Here is a 26,678-nt window from a genome sequence, read left to right as displayed (position 1 = left end):
GAGGCAATGAAACACGTTTATAAACAGCTTCATTGCAGGGTAGATAAATACAATGACAGTTTAACCCATGCACTTGCCATGTGTTTACACACATCTCATGATACAATGGGCCACACTCAAAAGTGAGGGCCAGAAAGAGTGTCTGTAGGAAAGTCACAATTCTAAAATCACACAGCGCTCAAGTAGGCTGTGGAATTCCCAGCCACCAGACATCAATGGGGCCAAGACTTTAGGATTCAAAGAGGGTCAGGATATTTATATGGAGTAATTAGAGTAATGCAGCTTGTTTCAAAAATTTTTGGATGGGCTCTAAACCTTCCTTATTGCACGGCAAAATTTGTCTAATTAGTGGGTGCGAGTTATTTCAAGCCTGCCTATTGCAGAGTGTCTTCCACTTCCTCCGAAGCATCTAGAACTGGGCACTGGATATTAGGCTAAATGGGCAATGGGTCTGATCTACTCTGGCAATGCCTATCTTCCTATCTGTTGTGTAATTCCAAGACTATGTTTTTTGCTGATTTTCCTTGTACTCCTGGGAGTCTCTAGACTTCACTGAGAGCAGAAAGGTGTCTCATTAAATATCATCTAGTCTCCTGTCCTTTTTCCTTTTAGGAAGGAGAGTTCAGAACTTCTTGGACCTGCCCAGTACATTATGTCAGCTGTCAATGACACCAAATTCAACGTTGCAGTGTTCCTTCTCACTGGCATAACAGGGCAGGAAGACTTGCATCTCTGGATCTCTATTCCTTTCTGCTTAATGTATGGTATTTCCATATTAGGAAATGCAGTCATTCTGTTCATTATAAAAACAGATCCAAGCCTCCACGAGCCCATGTACATTTTCCTTTCCATGTTGGCCGTCACAGACCTTGCCTTATTGATATCGACCATGCCGACGACACTGGGTATTGTCTTGTTTAATTCTAGAGAGATCAGCCTCAATGCCTGTTTTGCCCAGCTGTTCTTCATCCACTTGCTTGAATGCATTGAATCCTCCGTGCTCTTGTTGATGGCCTTTGACCGCTTCATCGCGATCCGTGCCCCTCTGAGATATCCTTCTATCTTAACCCTGCCAAGAATAGGCAAGATGGGACAGGTGTGTGTGCTAAGAGGGGTGGCTGTAATACTCCCACTCCCTATTCTCCTTCAACGGTTACAATATTGTCAATCCAATGTCCTCTCCCATTGCTACTGCATAAACCAGGACGTCATGAAGATGGCTTGTTCGGATATCAGAGTAATCAGCATCTATGGCTTGTCTGTTGCACTCTTGACGGTGGGGCTGGACTCGCTGCTCATCTTTCTCTCTTATGTGATGATCCTCGCAGCAGTGCTGAGCATCACGTCCCACGCGGAATGTCTTAGGGCCCTGAACACCTGCATCTCCCACCTCTGTGCCGTCCTGCTCTTCTACATGCCAATGATCGGCCTCTCTGTGATACACAGATTCGGGGAGGGCTCTTCTCCCTTGCTTCAGATTCTCCTGGGCTATATCTACTTGCTTGTCCCACCCCTGATGAACCCAATTGTGTACAGCGTGAAAAGCAAACACCTTCGTGCAAGGATAATCAGGGTGTTCGTCAAGTGAAGGGTCAGTTCATCTTCCGGCTCCAGCACTGGTGACATGGGAGATGAAAAATATGGGCCACCTATTCCATCCTGGACTCTTCAATCTAAAATGACCTGAGCTACTGATCTCCACTATGCAGAGACAGGTTCAGACGGGGTCTAAGGCCTGGAGCAATTGGAGAGTGGTTGGTGAGGGAGGACAGTGCACAGGGCGAAGGAGACCAAGGTAGGCAGCAGCATTTGAAAAGTGTCTTTGTTCGTGGAGAGCCAGGGGAATGGTGGGATGTTGCCCCATAAAGAGCCATATCGATGGCTGCTCCGCCCTCAGAATTCCTCTCAATATAGTCAATAAAGAGAAGGGATGTGGATGTTGTTTCCTATTACACCTGGCCTGTTCCTGTCCTGTCTGTATTTAAACATTCACAGGCCATGAAAAACAATGTAGAGCTGTTCTGCTGTCACAGTCCTGGCCGTTCCCGGGAGATCTGGGTGTTGTGTGATCCATTGGGGCTGCACCAGCTGTGGACAGGGGCTATTCCAGGGGCACCCTTCCCCCATGCCCTCAGCCAGGTGCTTGTGACTGAGTCGTGTCGGAGACATGATTAAAGCAGGAGCTGCCAGAGAAGCCATTCAGGCAAAGCCCCTAACACCATTTATGGCTCTGGACACACCACACCTCTGAGCCCACTCCCCACCGAGGCAGGGCAGAGCTGGCTGTGTGAGTGAGGGCCTGACCCACAGGAGTCCTGGCAAGAGACTCAGGCCCAGGTTCTCTTCTCCTCCTCCCCCAATTTGTGCTTCCCCAGCAATGAAAAAGAGTGGAAATGGTCCTCATCTCCCCAACAGAGACACAGCTGGCTCCTATCCCAGCCCAGCCCATTCACTGTAGGGTGACCACCTCTTCAAAATGAAAAGAGGGACAGAGGCAGGAGACCCCACTCCGTGATGCTGCTCCGCTTCTCTTCTTCCCCTGTGAGGCCCTACCCTCTGCTCCTCCTCTTCCCTCAATGCTCCTCCCATTCTCCAGACCAGAAGCTAAAGCCAGGCTATGGTAAAAGATGGCTGAGGAGCTAGAGCCACTGTCAGGAGCCTCAGATCCTCCACCTGCCCTTGATAGAGGGCTGTGGGGCCCAAGGGAAGCCCCCAGCCTATGTCCCTGCCCCCCAAGTTGCACCCCAGGGAAGATGGAGAATCTGGGGCTCCCCACACCAGTCTTGGCTCCTGGGATAGCTCTTACCACGGCCTGGCAGGTGGCCTGGCTGTGTGGGAGGGGGGAGGAGCGTCAGGGGAAGTGGAGGAGTAGGGGGAACGGCCTAGTTGGAAGAAATGGGACAGGGAGCAGGGCCTCTGCAGAAAAGGAGCAAGGGTTGCAGCAAGCCTGAACCTATGCTCACCCCAAAAAGAAGTTTTGTGGGGGGGCTCCTGAGAAAAGCAGAAGAATGGGGCTGGAGGGTAGGAGATCTTGTGTTTTAGAGAAGACTGAATTAATGGGACCCCACAAAGGGGGCTCTTGTTTTAAGTACTCCAGGCTGAGAGTAAATTATTGCACGGACCTTAGAGGGAAGGGCAGGGTGCCTGCAGGGCTACCTTAGGCCACTAGGAGGCACTCTGGTGTGGCTCCCATCCCCAAGGACTTAGCAAGAGTGAGCTGTGCACTTGAAAGCTGTTCCCAGTGGGCAGAGTTTAGCTCAGCCCCCAGGCTGCTCTAAATCCCACTGATGCAAGGTGAGAACAGGCCAGCGAATCAAAGCCCTCTAACTGGCTCCTTGCCATCCCTGCTCTCTACGGCAAAGGCAGGAGCTCTGCTGGTGTAGCAGAGAATCCAGCCAGGCCTGTCACCACTCAGATGGCTGGAAGGCTGGTCCTGTTGTCTGGGCACGGCTCTGAAACTCCAGACAGCTAGGTTTGATTCCTTTGTCATGTGTGACTGTGGGCAAGCCTTTGGCTGTCTCTGACCCCCTGCACAGATGGATAATAGCCCTGCCCTGCCTCACAGTGGTGGCGGGAGGATAAATACATTCAAGGTGCTCAGATACTCTGAGACCCTAAGATCCGGGCCGTGTCAGGGTTCCACAGAGCAACATTTGTCTATAAAAGGCCTCTTACCACAGCCTCCAGTGACAGCTGGCCTCTGGGAAGCCTTGTGACTCTAGTACCTGTGGCAGATGTGGGGGTGTTCTGGAGTGACAGTGAGGGGTAGGTAGTTGATTTCTGAGGGGAAAGTTGGATAGTCACGATAATGTCAAGCCTTTCAGCACAGTCACCAGACCGGTGTTTGCAACCATTGAGGCAGAATGGGTCTAACTGCCAAAAAATGGAGCAGCAGCCATGGGCTCCTCATCTTAGACTGTCTCGTTGGGTGAAAGCAGTCTCAGGGCAAAGGTCAGCTTCACACCTTTTCCAAGTAACATGGACATGGCTGAGCACTACGGTGGCTGGTCCCAGGCTCACACTGGTTTCAGCAAAGGCTGCTTCCACAAGAAAGGGGCAAACAGATGGGAAGATGCTCTCAGGGACACAGGGAAACTAGACTGAGTCCAAAGCAGGGGCGTCGTCATAGGTGGTCCTGGGTGGGTCGTGGCCCACCTGCTTAGCATCCAGGCCCACCCAAATTGGGGCAAAGCCTCCCAGTCCACTGGCTGGGACTCCCTACCGCAGCTCGGTGTCCAGCTGTGTCCCTCTCCTGCCAGTCTCACGTGATGATGCCCTAGTCACCCAGCCCAAATGAGGTGTGCCTCGTGGGTGCCGGTCTGGGCCAAAAGCAGATTAGACACTGGGTCGGGACCAATGGGGCAGCCCCAATCTGCTCCACCTACCCAGAACTCCTGTGGATAAGCAGGGTGCGAGCATGGGTGCTTGCCCTACTCCCTCCACCTGCCGCTCCTCACGGGGAGTGGGTCGGGGTATGGGAAGAGCACGGGGGGAAGTGGGAGAAGCCCCATCACCCAGACCCACTGGCAGGCAGGATCGCTGAACAGGGGAAGTGGGTCACTCCCCTTCACCCCAACCCTGCTCCCCTGCAGGAGTGCTTGGTAGGGGAAGTGGGGCAATTCCCCCTGCCTGGAACCCACTAACCCATAGGAGCACCGGGAGTGGCAATCCCCCATACCCCAAAGCCACTGTCTGGAAGGAGCGGGGATGCAGAAGGGGTGGAGAGGGACCCCCAGTTGTCCTGGCGCAGCCAGAGCCTCTCAAATCCTAATCTGCCTCTGTGGGGGGATGCAGGCCCCTCCGTCATTGCCTGCCCACCTGAAATGTGGGCCCACCCAGTTTTCCTGTTCTAGCTACACCACTGCTCCCAAGAGATCCTTGGCTTCCCAAAAGAACGTAAGATGAGCCAGTTCTGTTTCTCTATCTCCAGAGCAAAGCCTGAGTAACTTACCTTGTAGTGATATGTGAGATAGATGAGTGTAAATGTGTGACAGTTGCCTGTTATTTTAAAATAATTTTCTCTAATGCTTTATGTTGTCTGTTAATAAAGCTACTACTTTTAAGTAGGCTGGGGGTGATTGTATAGCTCTGGTCAAAAGCACCGAAATGGAAGAGATTGAGGTGTCCAGTTGGACCTGCTTGGTGATAAAAGTTTAGCATTGATGGGGTATTGTTCCTAGCTCGAACAGTGGGACAATTAAGAACATAAGAACGGCAATACTGGGTTAGACCAAGGGTCCATGTAGCCCAGTATCCTATCCTCCTACAGTGCCACATGCCCCAGGAGGAATGAACAGAACAAGTCATCATCAAGTGATCCATTCCCTGTCGCCCATTCCCAGCTTCTGGCAAATAGAGGATAGGGACACCATTGCTGTCCATCCTGGCTAATAGCCATTAATGGCCCTATCCTCCATGAATTAATCTAGTTCTTTTTTGAACCCTGTTATGGTCTTGGCCTTCACAACATCATTTGGCAAGCAGTTCCACAGGTTGACTGTGAGTTGTGTGAAGACATATTCCCTTTGATTTGTTTTAAACCTGCAGACTATTAATTTAATATGGTGACCCCTAGTTCTTCTTTTATGAGAACTAATAAACAACACTTCCTTATCTACTTTCTCTATACCAGTCATGATTTTATAGACCTCAATCATATCTCCCCTTAGTCATCTGTTTTCCACACCGAAAAGTCCCAGTCTTATTAACCTCTACTCATATGGAAGCTGTTCCATATCCCTAATAATTTTTGTTGCCCTTTTCTGAACCTTTTCCAATTCCAATATATCTTTTTTGAGATGGAGCGGCCACATCTGCATGCTGTATTCAAGATATCGGTGTACCATGGATTTATATAGAGGCAACATGATATTTTCTGTCCTATTATCTATTCCTTTCTTAATTATTCCCAGCATTCTGTTAGCTTTTTTGATTGCCACTGCACATTGAGTGGATGATTTCAGAGAACTATCCACGATGACTCTGAGATCTCTTTTTTGAATGGTAACAGCTAATTTACCCCATCATTTTATATGTATAGTTGGGATTATGCTTTCCAATGTGCATTACTTTGCATTTATCAACATTAAATTTCATCTGCCGTTTCGTTGCCCAGTCACCCAGTTTTGAGAGATCCTTTTGTAGCTCTTCGCAGTCTGCCTGGCTCTTATCTATCTTTAGTAATTTTGTATCATCTGCAAATTGTGCCAGCTCACTGTTTACCCCTTTTTCCAGATCATTTATGAATATTGTGACAGGGTCAAGCCAGATGGCCACAAGAGAGTGTTCGAAGGTAGATACATTAGTTCCAGGTTAAGCAGGTCCCTTTTCCCTGGGTAAGATAACAGGGACTATTCCAGAACACTCAGGAACTTTCTAGAACTAATTAAGGCAGGCAGGCTAATTAGGACACCTGTAGCCAACGGGGAAACTGATAGAATTAATTAAGGCTAATCAGGACACCTGGTTTAAAAAGTCTGTCACTCCAGTTAGTGAGGTGTGCACGTAAGGAGCTGGGAGTGAGAGGACAAGTGTTAACAGACATCAGGAGGGAGGTCCTGTCGTGAGGATAAAGAAGGTGTTGGGAGGAGGCCATGGGGAAGTAGCTCAGGGAGTTGTAGCTGTTGCACAGCTGTTCCAGGAGGCTCTCTAGACAGCTGCAGTCCACAGGGCCCTGGGCTGGAACCTGGGGTAGAGGGCGGGCCCGGCTTCCCCCCAAACCTCCCAACTCCTGACCCAACACAGGAGCTTCCACCAGAGGTAAGGTTCTCTGAGCTGGTCCCTGACCCACATGGTGGATCAGCAGAAACTGCGGGGATTGTTTTTACTCTTTTTTCCCCATGCTGCCCAGTGATGAGGTTATCTGAGTGGACGGCAGATTTGAGCCATGAAAGTGGCCAAACTGAGGGCGGCCACGAATCTCTGAGGCAAGCAAAATCCACCAATAAGCGCAGGACCCACCAAGGTAGAGGAGGAACTTTGTTACATATATTGAATAGGATTTTCAGGCAGAAGAAAAAGAAAGGGAACATAAAAGACTTTTGGAGTTAAAAGAATTACAGATAAAAGATATGGAAGCATCAAGTAGTGGCTGAACCGACTAGAGGGGATGCCATTTTAGATTTAATTTTGGTGAGTAGCGAGGACCTCATAGAAGAAATGGTTGTAGGGGACAATCTTAGCTCAAGTGATCATGAGCTAATTCAGTTCAAACTAAATGGAAGGATTAACAAAAATAAATCTGCAACTAGGGTTTTTGATTTCAAAAGGGCTGACTTTCAAAAATTAAGGCAATTAGTTAGGGAAGTGGATTGGACTGAAGAACTTATGGATCTAAAGGTAGATGAGGCCTGGGATTACTTTAAATCAAAACTGCAGAAGCTATCGGAAGCCTGTATCCCAAGAAAGGGGAAAAAATTCATCGGAAGGAGTTGTAGACCAAGCTGGATGAGCAAGCATCTTAGAGAGGTGATTAAGAAGAAGCAGAAAGCATACAGGGAGTGGAAGATGGGAGGGATCAGCAAGGAAAGCTACCTAATTGAGGTCAGAACATGTAGGGATAAAGTGAGACAGGCTAAAAGTTGAGTAGAGTTGGACCTTGCAAAGGGAATTAAAACCAATAGTAAAAGGTTCTATAGCCATATAAATAAGAAGAAAACTAAGAAGGAAGAAGTGGGGCCGCTTAACACTGAGGATGGAGTGGAGGTTAAAGATAATCTAGGCATGGCCCAATATCTAAACAAATACTTTGCCTCAGTCTTTAATAAGGCTAAAGAGGATCTTGGGGATAATGGTAGCATGACAAATGGGAAGGAGGATATAGAGGTAGATATTACCATATCTGAGGTAGAAGCGAAACTGAAACAGCTTAATGGGACTAAATCGGGGGGCCCAGATAATCTTCATCCAAGAAAATTAAAGAATTGGCACCTGAAATTGCAAGCCCATTAGCAAGAATTTTTAATGAATCTGTAAACTCAGGAATAGTACCGAATGATTGGAGAATTGCTAATATAGTTCCTATTTTTAAGAAAGGAAAAAAAAGTGATCTGGGTAACTACAGGCCAGTTAGTTTGACATCTGTAGTATGCAAGGTCCTGGAAAAAATTTTGAAGGAGAAATTAGTTAAGGACATTGAAGTCAATGGTAAATGGGACAAAATACAACATGGTTTTACAAAAGGTAGATCGTGCCAAACCAACCTAATCTCCCTTTTTGAAAAAGTAACAGATTTTTTCGATAAAGGAAATGCAGTGGATCTAATTTACCTAGATTTCAGTAAGGCATTTGATACCGTGCCACATGGGGAATTATTAGTTAAATTGGAGAAGATGGGGATCAATATGAACATCAAAAGGTGGATAAGGAATTGGTTAAAGGTGAGACTGCAACGGGTCCTACTGAAAGGCGAGCTGTCAGGTTGGACGGAGGTTACCAGTGGAGTTCCTCAGGGATCGGTTTTGGGACCAATCTTATTTAATCTTTTTATTACTGACCTTGGCACAAAAAGTGGGAGTGTGCTAATAAAGTTTGCAGATGATACAAAGCTGGGAGGTATTGCCAATTCGGAGAAGGATCGGGATATTATACAGGAGGATCTGGATGACCTTGTAAACTGGAGTAATACTAATAGGATGAAATTTAATAGTGAGAAGTGTAAGGTTATGCATTTAGGGATTAATAACAAGAATTTTAGTTATAAGCTGGGGACACATCAATTAGAAGTAACCGAAGAGGAGAAGGACCTTGGAGTATTCGTTGATCATAGGATGACTATGAGCTGCCAATGTGATATGGCTGTGAAAAAAGCTAATGCGGTTTTGGGATGCATCAGGAGAGGCATTTCCAGTAGGGATAAGGAGGTTTTAGTACCGTTATACAAGGCACTGGTGAGACCTCACCTAGAATACTGTGTGCAGTTCTGGTCTCCCATGTTTAAAAAGGATGAATTCAAACTGGAGCAGGTACAGAGAAGGGCTACTAGGATGATCCGAGGAATGGAAAACTTGTCTTATGAAAGGAGACTTAAGGAGCTTGGCTTGTTTAGCCTAACTAAAAGAAGGTTGAGGGGAGATATGATTGCTCTCTATAAATATATCAGAGGGATAAATATAGGAGAGGGAGAGGAATTATTTAAGCTCAGTACCAATGTGGACACAAGAACAAATGGGTATAAACTGGCCACCAGGAAGTTTAGACTTGAAATCAGACAAAGGTTTCTAAGCATCAGAGGAGTGAAGTTTTGGAATAGCCTTCCAAGGGAAGCAGTGGGGGCAAAAGATCTATCTGGTTTTAAGATTCTACTTGATAAGTTTATGGAGGAGATGGTATGATGGGATAATGGGATTTTGGTAAGTAATTGATCTTTAAATATTCAGGGTAAATAGGCCAAATCCCCTGAGATGGGATATTAGATGGATGGGATCTGAGTTACTCTAGAAAATTCTTTCCTGGGTATCTGGCTGGTGAATCTTGCCCATATGCTCAGGGTTTAGCTGATCGCCATATTTGGGGTCGGGAAGGAATTTTCCTCCAGGGCAGGTTGGAGAGGCCCTGGAGGTTTTTCGCCTTCTTCTGTAGCATGGGGCATGGTTGACTTGAGGGAGGCTTCTCTGCTCTTTGAAGTCTTTGAACAATGATCTAAGGACTTCAATAGCTCAGACATGGGTGAGGTTTTTCATAGGAGTGGGTGGGTGAGATTCTGTGGCCTGCGCTGTGGAGGAGGTCGGACTAGATGATCAGAATGGTCCCTTCTGACCTTAGTATCTATGAATCTATATAAGCAAGATGAAGCAGCTGCCCAACAGAGTATTTTGGAATTCAAAGAGCAAGAAATCGAGTCAAATAAACTAGCCATGGAACTGCCAGCCAAAGAAATGGAGAAAGAAAGAGAGAGAAAGGACATGGGCCAGCAACAGCAGCAGCAGTTTTGGTGTGTGGGAGAGGACTCAGGGCTAGGGGCAGGGATTGTTGTGTCGGGTGGCTCTTAACTCGGGGTGGGGGGAACCCTGTCTCCCACTGGGATGTCCCTGCAGCTCTTAGAAGGAGAGGCCAGGGGGCTCCGTGTGCTGCCCGCACCCACAGACCCCATCCCCACAGCTCTTATTGGCTACACTTCCCCTATGCGTAGGAGTTGCCAGGACCCATGGAGGTGGGTAGGGAGCCTTCCAGCTCTGCCAAACCCCATGCAGCAACACCAGTGCCTCTACCTTCCTCACAGCCCCCCCCCCAGCACCTGCAGCCCTCCACCCAAGAATAGTTAGCGGTATATAGCAAAAGTCATGGACAGTTCATGGGCCATTAATTTTCATTTACTGTGCATGACCTATCCAAGCCTTTTACTAAAAATAGCCGTGACTAAAATATAGCCTTACTGATGGCTCATGAACAAAGACAATGGATCATGGAAGAGTTTAGCTTTCCTGTGAACATTTCAGCCAGCCTATCAGTAATGGATGCTATGACTCAGCAGGGCATCCAAGGACATGGGAACAGACCACATGACACTGAACTCCATTTTGGTACCTGTATTTTTCCACACACTGGGCTGGGAACTCGTCTTGAAACAAAGGGTCTCCGCTCTGTGGAAAAACTCTGTAAGGGGGGGAATGATATCATTTCTTGGACTCACTCCCCGCACAAGCGATCTCCTTCAAACACCTGAGGAAGAAAGACTGATCTGGTGGAAATGTTGGTCCCAGGCTAAAGGGATTTCTTTAGTCAGGGTGAGAAATTGGTCATTTATATCCAATCGACCTAATAGGTTAAGCTTAGTTAGCATTTTTATTTATTTGACAGGTAATCTGCTTTGATCTGTTTGCTATCGCTTATAATCACTTAAAATCCATCCTTCTGTAGTTAATACATTTTTTATGCTTTATCTTTACCAGCATGTTTTGAGTAATTTGTCTGGCAAAAATCTCAGCTCTGTGTCCAAATGCTGTTTCATATCTTTCCCACATCAATGGGAAAGTGATTTTTATTAATGAGCTTACACTGGACAGGCCCCTGTGCAGTGCAAGAGGGTTTAATTTTGGGTTTATACTCCAGCAAGGGTGAAAGGCAGTGGAGCTTGGAAATTGGCTGTTGTCTTCTGCCTGACTTTAAGTTTCTTAGGTAAAGCAGTCAGGCAGCTCATTTGGGTGTGTGGCCCCACCTGCTGTCCTGCTGGGTGATAACAGAGATTGCAGAAGCTGGCCGTGTTACCAAGAAAGCAGTGTAAGATTGGCCAGACAAGTTGGAGGGTTAAGGCACCCAGTGGTTCCCATGGCTCCCAGACTACACCCCCGGGGTGACAATCTGTCACAGTGGTCTGTGTTACTCAGCTTCCTGCATCCATCAATAATCTCCATGGACTCCAGGGACATTACTGATGAACCCAGGAAGATGAGTACCACATACTACATCCTCAGCCCCCTCCACCCTGTACACCGCCCCCTAAGGCAGATCCTGTGGGCAGTGGCTACACTTGCAGGCCCTGGTAGAACATCTCCAATGAATCTGTGCTACCCCAGGCCTGGAGAGGTTCCTAGAGCAGTTGTGGAGGCTCAGAGATTATGGGTAGGCCTAGCTAGAAGTGGATCGCTGAGATCTGTGCATAACTTTGGATCCTGGGTCCCCCTTTTCATTCCTCAGGGAGAAGGAATGATCCAAGGGATATTTCCATGTAGGGAGTCTTGTGGAATCTCCCTTCTCTGGCCTGCACCCTGCTTGGGAGAAATCTTGTCCTATATTATATTGTTTATTATTATTGTTGTTATTATTGTTATTATTATTATTATTATTTCATTTCAGCAAGATGACAGCTGTGATAGCATCATCATTACCACTCAGCGATCCCCAATGTATCCATGTGAGAAATCGGAACCATACAAACAGTGATGGCAAGCCTGTATTCCAGGTATAGATTGTCTAGCAGGGCTTGCACTACAGTCCAATAGGGTAGCATGACCATGCATCCCCTGTGATTTGTCCTCCTGCAGTTTGCCATTGGCCGTAGTGGGGGTTAAAGCTGGTGCACATGAAGCCAAGCAGCTGAGTTTCCCTGATGGCCAAGGTGCACCCAAGGGGTTGTTCAAGCATGTTTCATAAAGACAGATCCCCCGCATCTGAACGGATACTGTCTCCTGCCTGTGCAAACTGTCTGGTGACTCCTTGTCCTTTAAGGTGAAGACCTCTGGTGTCAGCTCCCTTTCGAGCAGAAACTGGGTACGTTGGCAGGTTCTACTCTCTTTAAAATGCGAAGTGAAGGGGAAAGGCCAGAAGCTGTTTCCAGTTGCAGATGTTCTGTGTAGCCTCAGAGGATTCAGATGGGCTGTCGGGGTGTCTCAGTGACAGTGGTTGGAGGGCAGGCAGCACTAGGTAGCTTGGAAACCCCTCCCCTACATGTATCCATGCTCTACACTGGGGTTCTTGAAGCTACACAGAAATCTGAGATTCAAAATGAGCTTGGAGTGTTAAAACCCCAATGCCGTGTGTCAGAATTTCTCAAGGGCCCATATTTGTATAGGTGCTGTGTGCTCTGGGCCAGATGCTGCCAGGGGCTGAGTGCGAGGAGACCCACAGAATATCACTGACTAGTTCTCCTATCACCTCAGGTTTATTTGCTCCTAAAATTTAATCATCAAATGCATTTTCAAAGGTTTTATTCTCCAGGTTAATTGTGAATGCAGGAATTCAGAGCTGATTGCTCTGCGGTGAAAGGTCTGATGAGGAATATTTCTATTTCCTGACTGACTGAGGGCTCTAGAATCTCTCTCATGTAGATAACCCTCAGAGTTACCGGCCTACCAGCATCTATTCCCCCTCTCTGATCTCCGAGTGCCACGTCAGTCCTCGTACCCTTTCCTCTCATGGGGTGGAATCCCACAATCCTCCCACCCTCAGACTATCCCCTGGGGTACAGAACATTGCAATTCGACTGAGCTTGCCCTGCCGATTCGAGTGGGATTGGCACCTGCTTCTTCCCTTTAGGAGGATGTGAGAAGTGGTGAGACAAGTGACCAGCCAGCCTTCTTGAACCAAAATACTGTTTAATGTGAACAGTAGGAATGAAGTGTAACTTGAGGGAATAAGAGGGTTTTCAAACAAAAGGCTTGACTCCCAGCCCTCCCTCTCTGATGGGGACCCAGACAGGCTGAGGGTTTTGAGTCATCCCCATTGTTGTCTGTGCCTGTCAGTCTGAAAAATTTCTCAGCAACAGCAGCCCCACCTCTCTACAGACTCCCAGCGCTGACAAAACAAGCTGGGTAACTTGGCTTGAGCCTGGAAATAGGCTCTTCCCAGCCTGTAGCTCCGGTGTTGTCTCTCAACCTCCCTGAAGTCCTTACTGAGAGATGATTTTTTCTTCAGCTGTTGCTTCCCTTCCTTCTTGCTTGCCAGCATCCTGCTCTTAAATATAGAAAAGCCATCGTGGTTTCAATAGCCATAACACAAACATCTCAGTTGTTAACCCAATATAGCTATAAGCAAACATCCCCATTTAACTACACATTATTATGGCATCTCAGCTCCATGTCTGTCCCAATACCATTTTAGGGTGCTATGTATTTTAGGAATACAGGACAGAGACAGTCAGAGAAAGAGAGAGAGAGAAAGCGAGCAATAGACTACTTTCCTGTGTGAAATGAAGTTCCAATTTCATGAATACTCCTACATTTGACTTTGAAAACCACTTCCTTCAAACCTTCACCGTACCTGAATAACAGCTGCTGGGGTCACTATGTACTAGAGCGTGAGAGCTCAGGGAATGAATATTATCTATACTGACCCTGATGCCTGTTGCCACTCTGGATACAGGCTACAGACTGACAGAACAGAGCCTGAGGAGAACCAGTCAGCTATTAACCCAGGGACAGGGGAGCTACTAGACTTTTGTTTGCTGAGGAGCGACTGAATGAGGGGTGAGATGCTGTGATCTTTTCAGGTTGTGAAGAAATCCCAATGACAGGCGCTACATTTTAAGACCCACTTTAACCTGAGAAATCATCTCTGAAAGCAGATCAGAGGGGAAATAATTGGTGGACATGTGTGTACTAAAGTACAGATGTGTAAATGTTATACCAAAACTGAATACAAATATTTCAAACCAAATTTTCATGACATGCATGTATATTGAAAACTAACAGCAGAGTTGTTGGAATGTCTATAGAAAGGAGCAGTGGTCTCTTACTGCTTAATGGCTTTTGCTTTAGAAGGCATTTCAGTAGTATTCCACATACTATTTGCAATGGTTTATGCTGTGAACTCTTTGTTCTGTGAAGAGTTGTATGATATTGTCCCTTGGTAACTGTCCAGAAGCTGTTTCTAGCACTTACATTCAGGGTCATGCACTCAATAACTCTGCAAGACTTGTCATAAGTGAACAGAACTCCTGGTTTGTGTTTCAACATAGAATAGAGCTGCAGTGCAGGAAAGGGGAGTATAATAGTGATTGTATGTAATTTAAATCCATCACCTCTCACAGGAGCATGGCAAAATAAATGTGCACACTCAGCTGGATATTAGTGCAACACCGGTGTCAGAAATATTCACCCATTTGTGATATCAACCTCTCCTGTCATAAACATAAAGCTAAGGGTAGCATAAAATCCCTCCTTTACCTGTAAGAGGTTCAGAAGCTCAAATAACATGGTTGGCACCTGACCAAAAGGACCAATAAAGAAAGAAGGTACTTTCAAATCTTGGGAGGGGAGGAGGTTTTGTTTGTGCTCTCTTTGTTGTTCCTTCCTTGTCTGGACGCAGAGAGAGAACAAGCAGGTAAAAAACATCTCCTGTAAACATACCTGAAATGATACATCTAAAATTACTGAAATTGTAAGTAAAGCAAGGAAAGGCTTTAGATTATATTTTGGTTTAGTGTGTGAATTTTCCCTATGCTAAGAGGGAGTTTTATTCCTGTTTTGTAACTGGAAAGCAGAGTCAGAGGGGAATCCTCTGTGTTTTAAATCTTTTTATTTACCCTGTAAAATTACCTTCCATTCTGATTTTTGCAGGTGTGATTCTTTTACTTTTTTTTTAATTAAAATTCTTCTTTTAAGAACCTGATTGATTTTTAGTGTCCTAAAAACCCAGGGGTTTGGTCTGTTCTCATTTTGTAACCAATTGGTTAGTATATTATTCTCAAGCCTCCCCTGGAAAAGGGGTGAAGGGGCTTGGGGGAATATTTTGGGGAAACAGGGACTCCAAGTGGCCCTTTTTCCTGGATTTTTGTCTAAATCACTTGGTGGTAGCAGCAATACCGGCCAAGGACAAGGAAAGGATTTGTGCCTTGGGAAAGTTTTAACCTAAGCTGGTAGAAATAATCTTAGGGGGTCTTTCATGCGGGTTCCCACATCTGTACCCCAGAGTTCAGAGTGGAGAGGGAACCCTGACACCTCCTACACCCAGCTGAAGTAACTGTCTGTGTTAGCTTGTAACTTGACAGATATCTATAGAACCTTGCATGGGGAGAGGATGCAGCTCACGTTAGGAGGGGATAGCTCAGTGGTTTGAGCATTGGCCTGCTAAACCCAGAGTTGTGAGTTCAATCCTTGAGGGGGCCATTTAGGGATCTGGGGCAAAAATTGGGGCTTGGCCCTGCTTTCAGCAGAGGTTAGACTAGATGACCTCCTGAGGTCCATTCCATCCCTGATATTCTATGAAGAGAGGCTTGTAGGATGGTTGAACTCTCTGGATTCAGTCAACGCTGGACAGGCAAAGCACTTCCACTTCTCTTGGAGGGATTTTTGGGTGTCAGAGTGTATCACCGGGAGCATTTGGTAACAGAAAATTAATAGAGCCCGGTTCTGATTGAATTTACACATGTAAATCTCGAGTGAGGCAGTTGAAGTCAATATTATTGAATTAAGAACCTGGCCCTGCCACAAGATATCAAAGGAACCAACAACTTAGCAGGATTCAAAGAGGGACTGGATGCTTAAATGGGTAACCAGAATATCAAGTTAGAGTAGTGAGGATTTAAAAAAAAAACTCTTGGAAGGGTTATAAACCTTCCTGATTTACACCACAAAATATGTCTAACTAGTGTGTGTCAGGGGGAAACTTTCCCTTGCAGCAGGTTATCTCAGAGCTGCTTATTGCAGGATTTCTTCCACCTTCCTCTGCAGCATCTGGAACTGGCCACTGGATACTGGGATAACATTTTTGGCAGTGCCTATCTTCCTTTCAATGGTGTAAATCCAAGACTATGTTTTTGCTGATCTTCCTTGAGCTTCTGGGAGTCTCTAAACTTGCACTAAGAGCAGAAAGATGTCTCATTAAATATCATCTAATCTCCTCTCCTTATTCCTTTCAGGAAATAAAGTTCAAAACTCCCTGGACATGCTCAGTACATTATGTCAGCTGTCAATGATACCCAGTTCAACTCTGCAGTGTTCTTTCTCACTGGGATACCTGGGCAGGAAGACATCCATCTCTGGATTTCTATCCCCTTCTGCTTCATGTATGTTATTTCGATAGTAGGAAATTCAGTCATTCTGTTTATTATAAAAACAGATCCAAGCCTCCATGAGCCCATGTACATTTTCCTTTCCATGTTGGCCATCACAGACCTTGGCTTATCAATATCCACCATGCCGACGATACTGGGTATATACTTGTTTAACTCTAGGGAGATCAGCCTGGATGCCTGTTTTACCCAGCTGTTCTTCATCCCCTCTCTTCAATGCATTCAATCCTCTGTGCTCTTGTTGATGGCCTTTGACCGCTTCATCGCGATCTGTTACCCACTGAGATATGCTTCTATCTTAACCCTGCCGAGAATAGCCAAGATGGGACTGGTGTGTGTGTTAAGAGGGGTGGCTGTAATACTCCCACTTCCCATTCTCCTGAAACGGTTCCGATACTGTCGAGTGAATGTAGTCTCTCATTCATACTGCGTGCACAATGAGGTCATGAAGATGGCTTGTTCAGATATCACAGTCAATAACATCTATGGCTTATTTACTAAACTCCTAACAATGGGGTTGGACTCGCTGCTCATATGCCTCTCTTATTTGATGATCCTCAAAATAGTGCTAAACATCACATCCCATGCAGAGTGCCTCACGGCCCTGAACACCTGCGTCTCCCACCTCTGTGCCGTCCTGCTCTTCTACACACCGGCAATCGGATTGTCTGTGATACACAGATTCAGAAAGGGCTCTTCTCCCATGCTTGAGGTTATCCTGGGCTACATCTCCATGCTGGTCCCGCCCCTGATGAACCCAATCGTGTACAGTGTGAAAAGCAAACACCTTCGTGTGAGGATAATCAGAGTGTTCATCAAGTGAAGGGTCAGTTCATCACTTGACCCCAGTGTGTTTGTGGTGAGCCAGGGGACTGGTGGGATGTGGCCCATAAAGATCCCTATCAGTGGCTGCTCCAACTGCTCTCTCAATTCAGTCAATAAAGAGAAGAGATGTGGATATTGTTTCCTGTTTCACCTGACTTGTCACTGTCCCCTCTCTGATTAAATATCCACGATCCATGAAAACAGTTGTAGGGCTGTTCGGCAGCCACAGTCCTGGCCCTTCTTAAGCGCTCTGGGAGCTGTGTGGTCCATGGCGGCTGCACCAGCTGTGGACAGGGGCTATTCCAGGGGCATGGACACACACCCTTCCCCACGCCCTCAGCCAGGTGCTTCTGACTGAGTCATGTCAGAGACATGATTAATGCAGGAGCCCCAGAAATATCCATTCATTCAATCCCCACACGCCCCCCGCTCCTCCCCATCCCCTCCCACCGCGTTGATGGCTCTGCACACAGCACACCTATTGAGTTCACCCCAAGCCAACAGTCATGTCCCCGCTGCACAGCAGAGCTGCCTGTGTGAGTGCGGGCCTGACACAGAGGCGTCCTGGCAAGAGACTCAGGCCCAGATGCCCTCCCCGCCCCCTCTGTGCTGCCCCAGGTGATTTGGAAAGTGGGGGAAATGGTCCTCTGCTCCCCCACAGAGGCACAGCTGGCTCCTATCCCAGCCTAGTCCATTCACTGTATTGTGACCACTTCTTCAAAAAACAAAAGTGGGACAAAGGCAGGAGCCCTGTCCCCTGTGTGACCCCGCCTCTCCCCTCTTTTTCCTGCTTGTGGCCCCATCCCCTATTCCTCCTCTTCCACCTGGGCCACTCCCTCTGCCTCATCTCTTCCCCCAAGACCCAGCCCCACTCCTCCTCTTTCCCCGAGGTTCCACCCCCTCTCTTGGCCAGAAGCCAGAGCCGGGCCATGGAAAGAGCTGCTCAGGGATCCAGAGCCATTGTGAGGAGCTGCAAATCATCCACCTGCCCTGGGAAGTAGGCGGGGGGCCCGAGAGAAGCCCTGAGCCTGTGTCCCTCCCAACCAGGATATAGACCCCAGGGAAGGTGGAGAATCTGGGGCTCCCCACAGTAGCCTGGACTAACATGCTGGAATTAGCCTACCTTGCTTGTCACCATGAAAGGTTTTCCTCCTTTCCCCCCCCGCTGCTGGTGATGGCTTATCTTAAGTGATCACTCTCCTTACAGTGTGTATGATAAACCCATTGTTTCATGTTCTCTGTGTGTGTATATAAATCTCTCCTCTGTTTTTTCCACCAAATGCATCCGATGAAGTGAGCTGTAGCTCACGAAAGCTTATGCTCAAATAAATTTGTTAGTCTCTAAGGTGCCACAAATACTCCTATTCTTTTTGCGAATACAGACTAACACGGCTGCTACTCTGAAACCTGGACTAACATGGTAGTTCTTAGCATGGCCTGGCTCCAGCCTGTCTGGGAGACGGAGCCTTGTCGGAAATGGAGGAGCAGTGGACAGGGACTCAGGGGAAGAGATGCGGAGGAGGTGGGTCTGAGGGGAAAAGGAGGAGCAGGGGTTGCGAGAAGCCTGATCAACCCTAACCCCAGCAAGCAGGACAGTGGGGGACTGCTGAGTAAAAGGGGAGGATGGGGTCAGAGGGTAGGAGAGCCTGTGTTTTAGAAAAGACTAAATTAATGTGACACCACAAAGGGAGTTCTTGTTTTAAGTATTCCAAGCTGAGAGTAAATCATTGCAAGGACCTTAGAGGGAAGGGGAGGGTGCCTGCATGGTTGCCTCAGGCAACAAGGGGGCACTCTGAGGGGACACCCATTTGCAGGGACTTGGCAAGAGTGCTCTGTGCTCTTGGAAGCTGTTATCATGGGGCAGAGTTCAGCCCAGCCCCCAGACTGCTCTAAATTCCCCTGTGGCAGGGGGAGAACAAGCCAGTGAATCAAACCACTGTAAAAGGCTCCTTGCCATCCCCATGCTCCATAGCATAGGGCTGGCACAACAGAGAATCCAGCTGGGCCTGTCACCATTTAAATGGCTGAAGGATGGTCCTGTGCTCTGGGCACTGCTCTGCCACTCAAGAGAGCTGGATTTGGTTCCCTTGCCATGTGTGACCATAGGCAAGCCATTGGCTGTCTCTGTGTACTGTTCCCTGGTGATCTGCTAGGTCACTCCATTCCTCAACTGTGGGAGCCAGCCTTACCCTGCTCTGCTGTGAGAATACACACAGCCTCTGGCATGTAAACTGCTCCCAGCTATGTGAGTGAGCACTTTTGGCCAACTGCTGATTGGATTGTGCAACCGAATGACACTAGCCAATATCTCCAGTCCCAGACACAACCCTAGGAACCTCCATCTTGCAGTGTCCAGTTATGCCCACTGGACGCTGAAAGCTTATATGAGTTAATTAATTTAACAAAGAAATTGAAATATGCCAAGCTTGTTATCCCAAGGGGAGCCTCTGACATGCTTCAAACCAAATGCACTGCTTCAGGTAGAATAAACAAACAAATTTATTAATTACAAAAGATAGATTTTAAATGACATAAGTCAAAGCACAACAAGTCAGATTTGGTCAAATGAAATAAAAGCAAAACTCATTCTAAGCTGATCTCAACACTTTCTGTGCCCCTTACAAACTTAGATGCTTCTCACCACAGGCTGGCTGGTTGCCCTTCAGCCAGGCTCTCCCCTTTGATCAGCGCTTCAGTCACTTGGTGGGGGTGCCTGTAGATGGAGGTGGAAGAGAGAGAGCATAACAAACGTCTCTCCCTTTTATCATGTTCTTTCTTCCCTCTTGGCTTTGCCCACCCCCCCACACACACACACACTTCAGAGTCAGGTGAGCATTACCTCATCATAGTCCCAAACTGACCAAGGGAAGGGGGGTGACCCAGTCGTCATCCAACATTTTCTTTGTTGCTGCCTAGGCCAGTGTCCTTTGTCCCCTGTGAGGCTGGACTGGGTTTGTCCCACACATGCCCTGATGAGGTGTGAAATACCCCTCTGCTCCTGGAGAGGTTTGCTTGGGCTTGTTTTAAGCCATGAGGACACATTTTCAGCCTCATAACTATATACATGAGATTACAATGTATAAAATTACTATACCAACAATGCTCAGTGCATGATTAGCCTTCCGAAGACACCTGACATGACAAACTTTGCATTAGATACCACACAATCATATTATAAGGATGAATATGGGGTGCAGGGTGTTCCCCCGTGGCTCAGAGTGTCACACTCTGAGCCTCTGCAAAGGTGGATAATAGCCCTGACCTGCCTCACAGAGGTGAAGGGAGGATAAATGCATTCAAGGTGCTCAGATACTCTGAGACCCTAAAATCAGGGCTATGTCAGGGTTCCACAGAGCAACGCCTCTGACATTTGTCTATAAAAGGCTCCTTACCACAGCGCCCAGTGACAGCTGGCTCCTGTGAACCCCCATGACTCCAGTACCATGCTGTCTGTGGCAGATGTGGGGGTACTCGGGGGTTACAGTGAGGGATAGGTTGTGGATTTCTGAGGGGAGTGTTGGACAGTCCCGGAGATGCCAGGAGTTTCAACACAGTCACTGTACCGGTGTATGCAAGTTTCTGGAGGCTGAATTGGTTTAACTGCCAAACTGTGGAGCAACAGATTTTACCTCTGTGTTTGGCACTGGTGCGACCACTACTGGGATCCTGCGTACAGTTCTGGTGTGTTCAGTTCAAGAGGAATGTGGATGCACTGGAGAGGGGTTCAAAAAAGAGCTACGAGAATGATTAAAGGATTATCAAACCTGCCTTAGTATGATAGACTCAAGAAGCTTACTCTCTTTATTTTAATGAAGAAAAGCAGGGGCAGCATTTCAGATTGGGGGGGGACTTTAACCGTCATTCCAGGGGCTCCTTAGGCACCTGAAAACTGTAGGGTTTTTTTGCAGATAATAACTTAGAAAACCCTACTAAGGCAAGGCCCAAGGGCTTTATACTGCACCTGCCTGGGGCTCTGGGGATGTTACCCCACTACAAATAATAGACTAGAAAATGACCTTAAACAGCAGTGAAACTGACACTTTTAAGACACTTTCACAATATTGTCAATCCCAAATGTTCAAAAATCATGAATCAGGCACACCACAAATTATGAGATTGGCTTTATAATCATGAGATTTTGTAAAAATAACAGATTTGGAGTTCTTTTTATTTGCTTTTTGCTTTTTGAGCCTTTAGGGTACACTAGGGTCACATTTTGACTCTTTCTCCATAACCACGAGGACTAGAAACTTCATTTTTCTTGAAGAATGAAGACTGAAATCATCACATATCCACTTGTCTCCAGGAGCTGGGGCTCTAAGGAAAACAATAATTATCATGAGACTCATGACAAAATCATGAGAGTTGGCAACATTGCTTTCACTTCTGATTAAAGCCTAGTTACTTTCTAGGAGGCTCTTAAACACAACACTACAGTGATTGAGTTGCAGTTCTCACAGGAGAATATTTAAAAGCAAACAAGAAGAAAATGCCACATTTTAAAGTTGAGAAAAAATTGAGACTTTTGAGGTATGTCAGGGCCACCGCAGGCAAGAAAGGAAAATAAAGACACAGGAGCTCTAGACAGCTCTTCCTCTTGAAAGAAAGTTGGAGGGTCGAATCTTCTAGTCCTTAATCCAATAAAACTTCTATTACCATCAGTGCCTCCATTCATAGAGATTAACATGTGCTTAATAACTATATGCTTCATACTTAAGTAGCTGAGCCATCTTATCCATGGCTACACATTTTACATACATTGGCTCAGGGACTACATTTTCTGGCACACTCTGGACAGTGCTGAGCACAAAGATGGTATCCAATGAATAACACAAATCATGACAATAATCTTCGACTTTATGGACTCTCTGGATGCAATTTCTATTCTCTGCTCTGGAATTGGCCTGAATGCAGCTGAATCCCTAAGAATTTGAGGCATAAACACATCAGATACTTATATGACATTTTCTGATTCCTTCCTTTTCTTGAACTCAGAACAAAAAATGACAAAACAAAATGGTTTTCAGTTAAAATCATAGAATCATAGAATCATAGAATATCAGGGTTGGAAGGGACCCCAGAAGGTCATCTAGTCCAACCCCCTGCTCAAAGCAGGACCAAGTCCCAGTTAAATCATCCTAGCCAGGGCTTTGTCAAGCCTGACCTTAAAAACCTCTAAGGAAGGAGATTCTACCACCTCCCTAGGTAACGCATTCCAGTGTTTCACCACCCTCTTAGTGAAAAAGTTTTTCCTAATATCCAATCTAAACCTCCCCCATTGCAACTTGAGACCATTACTCCTCGTTCTGTCATCTGCTACCATTGAGAACAGTCTAGAGCCATCCTCTTTGAAACCCCCTTTCAGGTAGTTGAAAGCAGCTATCAAATCCCCCCTCATTCTTCTCTTCTGCAGACTAAACAATCCCAGCTCCCTCAGCCTCTCCTCATAAGTCATGTGCTCTAGACCCCTAATCATTTTTGTTGCCCTTCGCTGTACTCTTTCCAATTTATCCACATCCTTCTTGTAGTGTGGGGCCCAAAACTGGACACAGTACTCCAGATGAGGCCTCACCAGTGTCGAATAGAGGGGAACGATCACGTCCCTCGATCTGCTCGCTATGCCCCTACTTATACATCCCAAAATGCCATTGGCCTTCTTGGCAACAAGGGCACACTGCTGACTCATATCCAGCTTCTCGTCCACTGTCACCCCTAGGTCCTTTTCCGCAGAACTGCTGCCGAGCCATTCGGTCCCTAGTCTGTAGCGGTGCATTGGATTCTTCCATCCTAAGTGCAGGACCCTGCACTTATCCTTATTGAACCTCATTAGATTTCTTTTGGCCCAATCTTCCAATTTGTCTAGGTCCTTCTGTATCCTATCCCTCCCCTCCAGCGTATCTACCACTCCTCCCAGTTTAGTATCATCCGCAAATTTGCTGAGAGTGCAATCCACACCATCCTCCAGATCATTTATGAAGATATTGAACAAAACGGGCCCCAGGACCGACCCCTGGGGCACTCCACTTGACACCGGCTGCCAACTAGACATGGAGCCATTGATCACTACCCGTTGAGCCCGACAATCTAGCCAGCTTTCTACCCACCTTATAGTGCATTCATCCAGCCCATACTTCCTTAACTTGCTGACAAGAATGCTGTGGGAGACCGTGTCAAAAGCTTTGCTAAAGTCAAGAAACAATACATCCACTGCTTTCCCTTCATCCACAGAACCAGTAATCTCATCATAAAAGGCGATTAGATTAGTCAGGCATGACCTTCCCTTGGTGAATCCATGCTGACTGTTCCTGATCACTTTCCTCTCCTCTAAGTGCTTCAGGATTGATTCTTTGAGGACCTGCTCCATGATTTTTCCAGGGACTGAGGTGAGGCTGACCGGCCTGTAGTTCCCAGGATCCTCCTTCTTCCCTTTTTTAAAGATGGGCACTACATTAGCCTTTTTCCAGTCATCCGGGACTTCCCCCGTTCGCCACGAGTTTTCAAAGATAATGGCCAAGGGCTCTGCAATCACAGCCGCCAATTCCCTCAGCACTCTCGGATGCAATTCGTCCGGCCCCATGGACTTGTGCACGTCCAGCTTTTCTAAATAGTCCCTAACCACCTCTATCTCTACAGAGGGCTGGCCATCTCTTCCCCATTTTGTGATGCCCAGCACAGCAGTCTGGGAGCTGACCTTGTTAGTGAAAACAGAGGCAAAAAAAGCATTGAGTACATTAGCTTTTTCCACATCCTCTGTCACTAGCTTGCCTCCCTCATTCAGTAAGGGGCCCACACTTTCCTTGGCTTTCTTCTTGTTGCCAACATACCTGAAGAAACCCTTCTTGTTACTCTTGACATCTCTTGCTAGCTGCAGCTCCAGGTGCGATTTGGCCCTCCTGATATCTTTCCTACATGCCCGAGCAATATTTTTATACTCTTCCCTGGATGTAATATTCCACAGCAGCCATTGCTCTACAACTGAGAACCTGCCACCCCTTGGGAGTTAAGTGAACTCTTCTTAGCTGACTCTCATTCTCCATCCTTCCTGATCTCTGTGCTGCTTTTCATGCTGCCAACCACGACATCCATCTCAACCTCTTGGGACCGTTTTCTGGAGTCTCAGAGAACTGGCTACCTTGATTTGGCTCCCATCTACCAGAGTTCTCTTTTTTGCAGTATGCAGCAGAGACATAGGCTGGTCTGCTGGATAGGAACCTAGCCCTGAAAAACCTGGTTACTACTCCCCCTTGAGTTTCCTGTATGACCTCAGGCCAGTGCCTTAAAGACAGAGCTTCCAACCTTTTAGGCACCCAAAAATTCAGCTAGACATCTAATGGGGCTTACAAAGCACCTTCTAGGCACTTTTAAAAATCCCACTAGGTACCTAAATAACTTTGAAAATCTGGCCCTTAGTCTCTGTGTGCCTCAGTGCCCCATCTGTAAAATGGCGATAACAGCTCTGCTCTATATCATTGAGGGGCTGTGAGGAGAAATCCTTTGCTGTATTTTTTCTGAATCCTTTGTGCTCTCTCTCAAACAACCCCTCCCCCCCTCCACAGCTGGATTCTTGTTTTACAGGAGGAGCTTCCAGATCCTTAATTTAATTACCAGCCCTTTCTGATCTTAATCACCCTGACTCTGTTTTTAAACAAAATACTGACTGTCTGCGAAGGTTCCTTCAATATTTTTTCATCCATGTGCGGAATAAATATTTTTATGTGTGCAGAGGTATGGGCGGATGTGCGCCACCAATAGAAACAAAAAATCTAGATATAATATATGTGACGCACTCTATATGAGTTTATAAAAATATGATAATGAGTGTGAATATAATGTAACTGGAATATGTTTCATGCAAAAGGTTTTTTGTAAGGTATCATTACAAAGCTTATAATCTACTGAGTGTGGTCATCCTATTTGTATAAATGTATCACGCTTGTATCTTATATATTTTTTAAAATTACCATAGGGATAATTACTCCAGCCAGGACAGGTTAGGCTTTTTCGAATTCACTACTCAAAGAATTAAATTTAAGCATAAGAGAGAAATAAAAATTATGAATTGTATTGACTAGTCAGAAAACTAAAATAACACACCTTGAAAGAATAAAATTACAGAGACTATATGTGCATTGCAGGAAGTACCAAGAAGTAACAACAACAATAACACAAGTATATGTTGGGACGTGAGTGTGTGTGTGGACAGACACTGTGTGCGCTGGCTGCTGGGGAAGTTTCTGAGGGATGCCATGAACTGTCTCTCTACATCCCTCACTAAAAGCTATCCTGCTTCTGTGATCTGTCTTCCCTCCATTGTTATGTGGAGATATGGCATGGGAGGGAGGGGGAGAGACTCTGTGTGTGTGTGTGTGTGTGTGTGTGTGTGTGTGTGTGTGTGTGTGTGTGTGTGAGAGAGAGAGAGTTGGCTGCTGGGGAAGTCTGTGAGAGACCTGCGCTGTCTCTTTAAGGCTCTCATTCATGCATCTGGAAGGCTGGTTCAGACCTGGGATCACAGCAGCTCTCTCCTGCTCAAGTCCTGAGCCCCCTACTCCCTCTCCCCTGCTCTGTGGAGATGGGGAACAGGGACGGGGCAGGGGGAAACCCTGACATGAGCACCCTCTTCCCCCACACACACACTCTGCACAGCCAGCAGGAGGGTCCCCAGAGCAGCTGCAGGAGCAACATGGCTGCAGAGCAGTGGTGGGGAGGGGCACCTGAACACACATGGTGGGGAGGGGCACATGAACACACACTGCCAGATTTGCATGGCTCTGCTAATCAAGTGCATAGCACATGAATGACTCTAGGGTGGCTGCCCGATATCGCAGCTTAAAGGGAACACAGCTCCCTGCCCGAGGGGCACATCTCCTCTGCAGAATTTACATTTCACACTAATGATGTGCTGTAGTTAAAACCTCCATCTGGGTCCTGTACGAAATTCGGGGGAACGGGGAGAGCTTCTTCTCCCCTAAATGGCACCCCTGAAGAGAAGGTTCAGGGGTAACTTGATCACAGTCTGTAAGTACCTGCCTGAGGAACAAACATTTAACAATGGGTCCTTCAATCTAACAGAGAAAGTTATAACAGGATCCAATGGCTAGAAGATGAAGCTAGACACATTCAGACTGGAACTCAGGTTGTTGGGTTTTTTTAAACAATGAGGGTAATTAAACCTGGGGAACAATTTACCAAGGGCCGTGGTAGATTCTCCATCACTGATGATTGTTTGATGAAGGCAGGATATTGTCCTAACAGCTCTGCTCTAGGAGTTATTTCAGGGCAGGTCTCTGGCCTGTGCTATGCAGGGGGTCAGCCTAAAGGATCATAATGGTGTCTTCAACCCAGTAGTGTTAATAGCAGTGCCCTACCACACAAGGTGTTGTACTGATAAATGTGTTACAGATTGAGA

The 26,678-nt window shown here is 46.7% G+C and overlaps 2 protein-coding genes across 2 annotated transcripts; both read left to right on the top strand.

Annotated features, from left to right (window-relative positions):
- Positions 1-619: 619 nt before the first annotated feature.
- Positions 620-1,749, top strand: LOC119857618 (olfactory receptor 51G2-like). Its single transcript, XM_038406807.2, has one exon. The coding sequence runs from the start codon at positions 653-655 to the stop codon at positions 1,586-1,588; it is 936 nt and encodes a 311-aa protein (XP_038262735.1). The 5' UTR covers positions 620-652; the 3' UTR covers positions 1,589-1,749.
- Positions 1,750-16,307: 14,558 nt separating this feature from the next.
- LOC119849816 (olfactory receptor 51G2-like) lies at positions 16,308-17,270 on the top strand. The gene has a single exon (XM_038387047.2). The coding sequence runs from the start codon at positions 16,335-16,337 to the stop codon at positions 17,268-17,270; it is 936 nt and encodes a 311-aa protein (XP_038242975.1). The 5' UTR covers positions 16,308-16,334.
- The last annotated feature ends 9,408 nt before the right edge of the window (positions 17,271-26,678 follow it).

The sequence above is a fragment of the Dermochelys coriacea genome, chromosome 1 (assembly GCF_009764565.3).
Source record: "Dermochelys coriacea isolate rDerCor1 chromosome 1, rDerCor1.pri.v4, whole genome shotgun sequence".
In the NCBI taxonomy this organism is placed as follows: Eukaryota; Metazoa; Chordata; order Testudines; family Dermochelyidae; genus Dermochelys; species Dermochelys coriacea.
The sequence above is the reverse complement of the archived record's forward strand: the minus strand, read 5'-3'. Positions and strand labels throughout refer to the sequence as shown.

Bases quoted from the DNA above. Each gene is read 5' to 3' on its own strand.
- LOC119857618 (XM_038406807.2), top strand. From the start codon at position 653: ATGTCAGCTGTCAATGACACCAAATTCAACGTTGCAGTGTTCCTTCTC.
- LOC119849816 (XM_038387047.2), top strand. From the start codon at position 16,335: ATGTCAGCTGTCAATGATACCCAGTTCAACTCTGCAGTGTTCTTTCTC.